At 37.3% G+C, this 11412-nt stretch overlaps 1 protein-coding gene across 1 annotated transcript; it reads left to right on the top strand.

Moving 5' to 3' along the window:
- The first annotated feature begins 2731 nt into the window (after nt 1-2731).
- foxl2a (forkhead box L2a) lies at nt 2732-4886 on the top strand. Its single transcript, XM_035384356.1, has one exon. It carries the CDS (start codon nt 3068-3070, stop codon nt 3983-3985), a length of 918 nt encoding a protein of 305 aa, XP_035240247.1. The 5' UTR covers nt 2732-3067; the 3' UTR covers nt 3986-4886.
- The last annotated feature ends 6526 nt before the right edge of the window (nt 4887-11412 follow it).

Raw genomic sequence — 11412 nt, 5'->3', positions numbered from 1 at the left:
GAAAGAAGAATAATTTCTACCATTGTTTTTGAAATTATAATAATATAAAAAATTATTACATACATTAAACGGATCCGTCATCAATGTAATATTCTGTGATTAATGTGTGACTTTTAGACATGGGAATATTTCCTGCGTTTTTTAACTTTGGAAAAGTCTGGATATAACAGGTTAGAAAGTGTAAAGTATAGCCTGTTTTTTCGCATGGGGTCCAATGGGGTATCAGATCAAAGCTAGTGTTCGGTGAAGAGCTGAACTCTGATGAGGAAGCTGCGGTGAGAGTTTGCAGCATTGTACAATCGAGATTGTAAACTATCACATTCGGTTAATTAACTTCGGATTACGAACAGCAGCAGTCTATTTGCTTGTGAAAACGCCTAATTGTAAAAAGAATTGTCCTTTAACCAGTTTAACGAGTTTCGCGCGTTCTCTGTGTGTACTTGTCTATATGCGTGGGTGTGAGAACGAGAGAGAGAGAGCGAGAGAGAGCGAGAGAGAGACGCACCAATTTTTGAGTAGGCTATATGTAAAAGGCAAAATATTGTGTAAAATGATTAACACATTATATGAGATCAACAAAATAGCGTCAATTAACCAAAAAAAGGGCAGGTAACATAACATTATGTTTACTTACGTTTGAGGCAAGCGGCGTAAAAACGAATACATCAGGTTAATGACTGCAATTTGTCAAAAATATTAAGGTGGCCTCTCTCTCTCTCTCTCTCTCTCTCTCTCTCTCTCTCTCTCTCTTCCGAGTTGCCATACATTACAAAATAGCAATTTAAAAAACATATCTGTAACATCTCTGGCAGTTCATACATAGCCAAACAATTTTTGTTAGAAAAGACTTTCAAATTATTGAAGATTAAATGCATAATCATAGTAATAATAATAATAATTATTATTATTATTATTATTATTATTATTATTATTATTATGCCATTACAAGGACGAATAAACTGATAAATAGAAGAACGTGGACGTGGAGGAAACAGATGATGAAGTTGATGCCGTTCACATAGTTTAATTATATTGCTAACATAACGTTAATGTCTTATTTACTTTATATTTTGCTTTATTTAATAATTATATAATATTATAATGTGCAAACTCCTCAGTAAAAGTTGATTGCCCGTTTAGAAAATATTCAGTAGCTTACCATGCTGAGATGCATGTTATAAAACAAATTGATTCCATTCTGGAAGCGGCTAAACCGAGAAAAAAAGAATTCCAAATTAGGCTGCACCAGATCCCCGAAAATTCCACAAAATCAAACAAAGTAAATACCTACTCGGATATTGCATGCTATCGTATGAAGTATGCTATCGTATGAATATCTGGTTTATACATCTATTGGACAACCGTGCATTTTGTATTTCCAACTAAGTTCTGATGCAGCTAAGTAAACTATTTATACATCGTGGGTATCAGATATCAGATATTTTAATTCAGATATTTTGCATCAACACTATTTGCTATTAACACTGACCGCTATTCTGCTGAATGAACTGTTAATGCACAACTGTATAATAGATCAATTTAAGCCCAGCACCTTTGTAAAAATCTCTGAAGAGACAAATGTGTTCTATAAATGCTATTAGATCATAATATAGACATTAAAAGGAATACAACTACATTCAGACAGAACATTTTGTTTGTAAATAAGACTAGATTATCCTAAGTCGTAGTAGCTGACATGGGTGCTGAGCGCTTTCCGAGTTCAGTTGTTCCCCTCGGCGGTCTCTCCGGCTGCCGGGCACAGGCTGAGGCCCAGATTGCGAGCCGGTGGCGAGGCGATGACACACATGAAAATGCTGTTCCACCTGCGGAAGCTCATAGCACGAACTTATCCTTCTGGAGATGGCCGCAAGAACCCGCATGGGTGGTCAGAGAAATGTATACCTCCACCCCCATACACCTCCCAAAAATGCGAGCAATTAAGTACCCTCCATAAATCCTTTTTTTTCCTTTGGCGAGACGAGGCCAACGATGGTTGTTACATGTGAAAAGGACCATAATATACAATATATCAATATAAATCTATTATTGCGCATAGTTGTAATTTTAATGTAAAAGGTGCCGTTCTTGTTTGAATAAAAGTATTCAGGAGTTGTTCATAACTTTAAATAACTTGTAGCCTATCTTTTTGAATGTCCTATTTTTAACAAAAACGTGTATCCAGCCAAATATACGGTAACCTATTTTAGGGGCACTCAACCATCACAAACATTACGAGAAAATTGTCAGTAAGGATCAAAATGAAATAAAATAAATATGAAAATACTGCATAGGTAAATCGTGGATTAGTACTTGTATATTCATATTGGTACCGTTTTATTTCGCTGAAAGTCAACAGAAGAAAATCTAATAATTAAAGTGCGTGTTGCTTAGATGGCTATGAAGAATTTGTTTCTTCGTTGGTTTTTATTGGTTCTCAACGAATTTCTCACAAAAACAGTGACGTCGTCGTGTTATAATGTTCAAAATGAATCCGTTTGACTGACGCACGATCTGACTGGCTTCCCCAGATCATCTTAATTACTTGCACAAGAGCAATAATGATATATATATGTGTGTGTGTTGTTGTTTTACGGCTGGAACGTAATTATGGAAATCAGTTTACTAATTTCAAACATATGAATGCGGTAACTCTACTGCACTTGCTCGTAGAGAAACGAGATAGTGACGGAGGCGGAACAAGTTCGCCCATACAAATCAGAAAGCAGTACATCATCGCTCGTTATACGAGAAACCAGCAGAGAAGCCATTCTGCTTCTGGGAGGAGAACCTAATCACAACCTGAGCTGTGCCTGTATCGGAAACAAACCCATAAGAAGTTGTCTTAGCGGAGAAGAGAACGTACTGCTTCACGAGGACAGGAATTGTGGTACTAATTACCTATTCTATTGCGCGCCAGCCAGAAAATACTCTTTTTAACGTCGGGTACTGTGTTCAACAGAAAGTGTTGCTGAAGGTTTTCTTTTCTTATTTTTGTTTTTTTTTACGACAAGTATTATTCGCCTTATAGCTCAAGTTTTTTGGGTTTGTTTTTGTTTTTGTGTGCGTAATGATGGCTACTTACCAAAACCCTGAAGATGACGCAATGGCCTTGATGGTCCACGACACTAACACGGCTAAGGACAAGGGGATATCCAAAGACGAGCCGAACCAGGAGAAGAGTTCGGAGAAGTCGGATCCGTCTCAGAAACCACCCTACTCCTACGTCGCCTTAATTGCTATGGCGATTCGGGAAAGCTCCGAGAAAAGACTAACGCTGTCCGGTATCTACCAGTACATAATCACAAAGTTCCCTTTCTACGAAAAGAACAAGAAAGGGTGGCAAAACAGCATACGCCACAATCTTAGCCTCAACGAGTGTTTCATTAAGGTACCACGGGAGGGCGGGGGCGAAAGAAAGGGAAACTACTGGACCTTGGACCCGGCGTGCGAAGACATGTTCGAGAAGGGAAACTACCGAAGGAGGCGGAGAATGAAGCGGCCTTTCAGACCCCCACCAACCCACTTTCAGCCAGGAAAATCTCTTTTCGGTGGGGATGGATACGGCTATCTTACCCCTCCAAAGTATCTGCAGTCCAGCTTCATGAACAACTCTTGGTCGCTCAGCCAGCCACCCACTCCTATGCCCTATACATCTTGCCAGATGGCAAGTGGAAACGTGAGTCCCGTCAACGTCAAAGGACTGTCGGCTCCATCATCTTACAACCCGTATTCCCGAGTACAGAGCATGGCTCTGCCCAGTATGGTGAACTCATACAACGGTATGAGCCATCACCATCACCCGCATGCTCACCACCCCCAGCAGCTGAGCCCGGCTACAGCGGCGCCTTCCCCTGTCCCTTCCAGTAACGGAGCGGGGCTTCAGTTCGCTTGCTCCCGTCAGCCGGCGGAGCTGTCTATGATGCACTGCTCGTACTGGGATCACGACAGTAAACATTCTGCATTACACACACGGATTGACATTTAAATTATCTAGGGGATCCACCCGAACACAAGACTCCTAAAAAAGAACGAAAGAAGTCAAAATGCTTATTTTCAAGATATTTTTATCCTTTCAATGGCTGTTTTAGTGCGTAGCCTCCTGGAAGGCAATCTCGTTTTCGTCTCTCTGAGTGATCAGGAGGAGCTATACGTGCCGAGACATTACAGTATGTACTTAGACAAACTGGAATTTTGAAGAAAATGAGTGAACTGGAGGCAGGGACATAGAAGTGCCCCTGTCTCCAATGTGGGCATTGTGTCTGTGGGCCACAATGCGACAGTGGATCGTGTGTTTGTATGGTACATCTGTACAATTCGACCATTTTCCTTAAGAAGGGAATCACGATTTGAAACACTATTTAAATGTCTGTCGGATGCAAGCTGAAATATGCGTTTATGCTGTGCATAGAAGCCAATGTCGCGGCCACACAACCTCCAATTGCTGATGAATTCAAAATGACTGTAAACAACTAATTGTTGAGGACGTACTCTCATGTAAAGAAAATATAACATCGGGCATTGGGCAGAAAAGGACATGGTGATAAAATAAGATCTTAGTCTCGAAAGCCAGTTTGTCTTATTAGTGTTATTACATGGGGCGACTGATTATGTGATGGATTTACAGACACTGAGAAGTCAAATTTGCCTGTGTACTTTGTTAGACCAAAGATATATTGTTCCTTCAGGGGTCATGTATTTGTAGACTTCGTGACCTCTCATAGAAATCGTTAGTTTGCAATAACATCATCAAGTGCCAGTTTTTAACTTTTCTTATTTTATAAACGCAATTATTTTGTCTCATACACGTTGGGACCATGTTAAATTAGCACTTTCTTCTTTTTTAGTATTGTGAATTTCTTAATAAACCTGTATTTCTTTCAAAGTAATACTCTCGTCATGCAGTAATCATTGGCCTTACAAACATTTGATTGTAGTTGTGTTTGCTGTCCGCACTGGTTGAACATTTGCATTGGAATTTTGAGGTGGTGTACAAACAAGTGCATATAGCACACACCATTTGGATATTGATACTATTATTATTATTATTATTATTATTATTATTATTATTATTATTATTATTTTTAGTAGTAGCAGTAGTAGTAGTAGTAGTGGTGGTGGTGGTTGTGGTGGTGTGTTGTGACATACATGAATAATACAAAAATTAACTTTAATACATATGTACTGGAGGCAAGGTTTGGTGACAGCGACCATCTTGATTAGCTGAACAAATCATATATATATATATATATATATTATATAGCAAATATGGTACAAATATAGGTGATCGTGTACTAGGACGAGTTTCTGTAAATATATTTTGACGTCATCAAAACACAAGAAACACTGCTGCCAGATGTCCTGCATTCAAAGATATTTGCATACAAGTACATCGTTTTACTATTCAACATGAAGTTTCAAGTATGTACATTCATGTACATAACTTTACAATACTGTAGGGCGAAGCGTCTGTAAAGTATGCATTCGTAAAATAAAATTCCAAAAAAAAAAGAAGAGAACTATGCTATATGAAATCCCAGCGAAAAAATATGATAAATTGACCTTTTCGAAAACAGTAGGGGGAAAAAAACGGAGACTTAATTTAATAAACAGTCGACTACAGGGGATTACATACAGGGGATTGACTAGGAAATAACAGTTCTATACCAAAATAATTGTGTATAAAACTTGTAAATATTAATTTCCAGACGCAGATCTACAATGAAAAATTAAATGTTACTTACAATAACCAAAATTTACTTGCTTAACTAGTCTGCTGGTGCATTTCACCCAATTGTAATGCAGAAGGAATCTAACAAGGCTCTTAATTTGCAGAAGAAACAATCCCGTTAAATTAGGCTACTTGTTTATGGAAGTATTGATCCAAACTGGCAGGGGATGTTAGTGAAATGCTTTTAGGCACAAACGTAAGTTTTTCGGAAACTTGGATTACTGCCTGCCCGCCTGCACCGAGGGAAAAGCAAATGTAGCTACGTTGTAAGCTAAAATAGAGAGAATGTGTTTGTTAATAAAGGGAACTACTGACACTGATTGGCCCGAAGTTTATCTCCCAAATTTACCATGAGTTTTACCTTTGGGATAATTTGAGTCTCAGTGTATAAGAATTAAGACAGTTGAAAATGTGAATATTTACATTTGAATATTCTTTTTGAAGTATCAGCATCATCCATTATCGCCAGAATAATAATAATAACAACAACAACAATAAAAATAATAATTATTATTATTATTATTTTATTATTATTATTATTATTATTATTATTATTATTATTATTATTATTATGTTTTAGTTGTTACTACCGAATTATTTCAGAGTGGTAGTCAGTGATTAGGCTACTTTTCTTCTTAACATTTCAGGTATTGTTCTGAACAAGGTAAATATAATAATTTTTCAGGGTTTTAATGCTACCGACGTAACAAAATAAGCATTTGTTAATCTTTTGTGTTTTTTCTTTTTTAAATTCTGTCATCTTTAGCCACTAAGAGGATACCTATTTATATGTTGTGTGTTCTTATAAATCGGTCTCAACCGTGGAGTAGCCTATGTAGGCCTGCTAGCCAAATGCACGGTACTGGATGCAAATTGAAGATAGCTTCAAAATAACAAAACGCTGCACGTTGGTTATTAGCTACCTATGGGCTATGTTTTTATGCTTTGGCTTTCTCTTTGGTGCGTGAATTTAATGGGCCCAGATGATACAGTTACAGTAATAATATCCGCTTTGGTCTGATGTGATGTGACAATAGAAGTGAAACCGATCATAAGGTTTTTCTATTGCGTGTTAATGTAAACCAGTGAACCCCCCCCCCCCTCTCTCTCTCTCTCTCTCTCTCTCTCTCTCTCTCTCTCTCTCTCTCTCTCCCCCTCTCTTTAGCTGGATTCGGTCTCGCAGAAACCGACTTCCCTCGGCGGGATTTGATCTATTACGCTGTCCCCTGGGGCTCCATTCACTTGTAAAGAGAAACTCTGACGAGTGAAAGACTCAAAATAAACCGTAAATTCTTAATCACTTTGTTTGTATTACGTAGCAATTATAGGCCTAGTAGTAGAAAAAGGCATCTTGAACACGTGCTTTTAAATAACTGATACTGCAATTCCAAAATAGGCATTAAGCTATTCGTATTTAAGACTGTAATAATAATAATAATAATAATAATAATAATACCATTTGGGCCCAAAATGTAAACGCAATACAGTACTGACAACGTTTGAAATAGGCTACTGATAATATTAAAATAAAATTCTGATAGATACTATATAATAATAGCCTACAAATAATAATAATAATAATAATAATAATAATAATAATAATAATACATTGTTTTGTTGTTATTATGATGATGGTGATGATTTTTTTTTACATTGGATATATTTGACAGGTACAATATTTCAGTGATTTCATTCTATAAATAATATTGAACATGCTATGCATTTATATATATATATATATGTGTGTGTGTGTGTGTGTGTGTGTGTGTGTATGTATATATATATATTAGAAAATATCGCTACATTTCCCGCTTTGTATATTCATGAACTCTTCTTTTTATGTTGTCTGTACTCTATCGTCTTGATATAGTGAAACGTTAACCGTTGCCTTCAATCATTCGATCTCGTTGTGAGTAATTAAATCCATTACGCACATCGCCCCACAGGTACATATTTCAAATTACATTGCCAGGCAGCTTAAAATGAAATCAAACCGAACTGAGACCGACTTTCAGTTTCACACGAGAAATCTGCGTCTCCAGATGAAAAGCTCAATACGTTTGAAAAGTAAATAAAGAGACATTCGGTTATTAAGGATTTCTAAATGTTTCAAAATCAGTTTATGTTTCAGTACTTTGCTTTCGTAAAACTGTAGCCTACTCTGGTCAGCAGTCTATTCTTCTTCCTTATTTATTTGCTTAGCTGACGCCCATATCCCATATCCAGGACCACAGACTGTGCTTTCAGTTTCACACCACCAGCAAAGTGGTCATTCTAATGGGCCCCTACCACAATCGAAGGGACGTGATAAAAGAGAAAGCCTATGGTTTATGTGAAGCTTGGCCCAAATAAATGTAATAAAAAATCACCAACAGCCCCAAATTAAGAACGCATTATCAGAGAGTATAATAGAACGTTTAGAGAGTTCTAAATGTTTAGAACTAAAAATTATCAATAACGCGCTGGCTTGATTATATTTGCTGCAATATTTTTCGAATTGGGGGATTTATCATCCTGGAATCTGAATAGTATTTTAACCCCTTATTTTTCGTAATTTCTTTAATTTTCAAAGAAAACACTCCCTCAGAGAGAAAAACAGACCGAACCCCTCACAACATGAAAACGACGGCGAAGAGATGGACGAAGCCGCTATCTTAAAGCCCTAGTGCGAGCCACGAGATCCAATGAACGGCCTTCAGCGCCTTTCAACGCCGAGTGGCATCGTCTGCTGGCGACTTTCGTAGGCGCACACCGGAGGTAAGTAAAATTTTTTCTGAGTTGGTGTTTGCAGACAAAATTGATAAGGGTATGGTAATAGAGAGGTCAGGTTTTCTACAATAATACAGACTACTTCAAAACAATTAAAATCTAAAAAGTTTATTGGAAATATGTTACAAGTTTACAGTAATTGGGTATTTGGCCTGAGTCAACTATCATAAAAAAATTGCAATACCTATCATTGCGGCCGTCAGAAAAACCGGCAACTGACCACTAAACTATTGGTCTTGTGTTTCAAAAACATGCGATTGCATTTATTATTCTTAGTTAGGGACAAAACACACTATGATCATATTACATCTGGGCATTATTTGTATTCATATGTTTGCCTTCACGTTATAAGATCGAAAGATGCTTATACGTCATGCTGATATTTCAAAAGCAGTCATTAAAATTAAAATAAATAAGACGACAATAATACTTTTCACACTTTTGACATTAAACATCTGGGCAGTACGAAATATAACTTTGTATTTGTAAGCAATAGACTATGGAAACGGCGGATAAAACAAGCTAAACACTAAACAAGCTAAACAAGCTAAACACAGCCACCTATCGTGGAAAAGTTTGAAGTGGTGACGGGAAAAACGGATACACAAAACCAAGAAACACTGTTAAAAACAACAGTGATGTAGCCAGCTACACATTGTCTTAAGTGTCAGAAATAAAAACTAATATGTTGGAATTTCACATTCAAAACTTAACAGGCTTCACAACCAGTGTACCAGTCGCGCCTCTTTCCCCAGTACACATTAAAGTAAGCGTTATTTGTTTATTCATTTCTCCACAACTCAACAACTCCAATAGACACAAAGGGATGACAGATCCAAAAAGATAGAAAAAGAAAAGCCAAATAAAAAGAAAAGAGGAATTCAGCTAAAGAGCACTAGATATTTTCTCATAATTGATGAATACGTGTAAGCTTAAATTATGTAGACATTATCTCAATTTATTTCCTACTTGATCAAAATACATTGTCAGCAGATAAACCTGCTACTGTATTTAAACCCATGCACATCCATATGTATATGCTTTTGAATATTTTTACGTTGGGAAACAATTCTGAGACACCAATTTCTATTAATATTCACACAAACAAATTTTGTGTACTTATAAATTTCATTTTCAAAACTAGACTAAAAAACTTTTTTCATAATGGAAAAGACAAGTGCAGAAATTCATACATTTATTTTTCCATAACTCCACCTCTCTATCAAATTCAAATTCAAAATGCTTTATAGGCATGAAACATATTGTCAGAGCGTACATATAGAAATACAGAAAAACATTAAAGTATGAATATAAATTAAGCCAAACAATTGCTGTATCTAAGTGTAGTAACAACAACAGCAAACACCATGATAATAATAACAATCCCTCCATCCATCCATCCTTCCATTATCTATACCTGCTTATTCCTGGGCAGGGTTGCGGGGGGAGCCTGTCCAAGCTTACATTGGGCGAGAGGCGGGAATACACCCTGTACAGGTCGCCAATCCATCGCAGGGCACACACACCATTCACACACCATTCACTCACACACTCATACCTTTGGGCAATTTAGAGTCTCCAATTAGCCTGCATGCATGTCTTTGAACTGTGTGAGGAAATTGGAGTACCCGGAGGAAACCCACGTGGACACAGGAAGAACGTGCAAACTCCACACAGAAAGGCCCAGGCCGGGATTCAAACCCAGCACATTCTATCAGTGCTATCTGTATAGCTGTTGCTGTCTCCCTCACTCTCTCTCTCTTTCACACACATACAAACACACACACAAACTTGGTCCATATTGGTTCTTTGGGTGAGGGGGGGTGGGGGGGGTGGGGGGGGGGGGGTGGTGAGCTACAGCAGGTGTGCACTCCAGCATTAAAGGCTGACAGCGCAGCAAGGCAGTCCTGAACAATGGTTCTGTATGCAGGACATCCTCATAGTTTTGGAGATAAGAGACACAGAAACACTGGATATGTAATAGATGTGTATATGTGTGTGTGTGTGTGTGTGTGTGTGTGTGTGTGTGTGTGTGTGCGTTTGTGTGCATGTTTGCATGAATGTGTGTGTGCATGCATGAATATGCGTGTATGTGCGTGTGTGTGTACATGTTTGTGTACATGTAAATAAATCAGTATAGAATTTAAGAATGAGGTTACTTCTTTAAGTAAAGCAGAACTAAAAGTGTTGCAGAAATTATGATGATATATTTCAATACATTGCCTAATATAGGCAGCTGTAGATTTCAGCTTACATGTAGTGCTTCGTACGTAGCAATGACATTTGTAAATAAGAGAACCAGATGCAGCTGGGCTGTTCAAAACATACTGTTTCTGAATATATATGTGTATATATATATATATATATATATACTGTACACACACACACACACAGGATATCATGACTGATTCTAAAGATTTTGTTTTTCACTTTATGTCCAGTAGTGTAGGCTGCATATAACATCAGCCCAATGCATACAATGTACATGTTTTCAAGAATTTGCTTAAATATTTTGAAAATCAGCCTTTTGGAAATGTGCTTGAATAGATGTGCCAAGCATAAAGCCAATTACCGTGAAAGGCGAGTCTATGCATGCATATGATTTCCAATCTAACTTTTTGGGAGTTCATATCTCATCACTCCACCAAACGCCGTCATAAAACAGCTCTGTCTCTTATCGTTCACAGTACTTTTAATATAAAGCATATCAGAAAACGAAAATGTTTTGGAGGCAATAGAAAATATTACTAGAAATGCTGGGCTTTAATTCAAATTCAGTAAGCTGTCCACTAGATGAAATATAGCCAAAACCAAAGGTCAAACCAAAGTATTTTTTTAAAACAAATAACGAATTTAACACGCATTAGGCTGCTTTTCTTTTTTCAGAATTCCATGAAATACCAAAGACAAAAACA

Source organism: Anguilla anguilla, chromosome 12 (assembly GCF_013347855.1).
Source record: "Anguilla anguilla isolate fAngAng1 chromosome 12, fAngAng1.pri, whole genome shotgun sequence".
Lineage (NCBI taxonomy): Eukaryota > Metazoa > Chordata > Actinopteri > Anguilliformes > Anguillidae > Anguilla > Anguilla anguilla.
The sequence above is the reverse complement of the archived record's forward strand: the minus strand, read 5'-3'. Positions and strand labels throughout refer to the sequence as shown.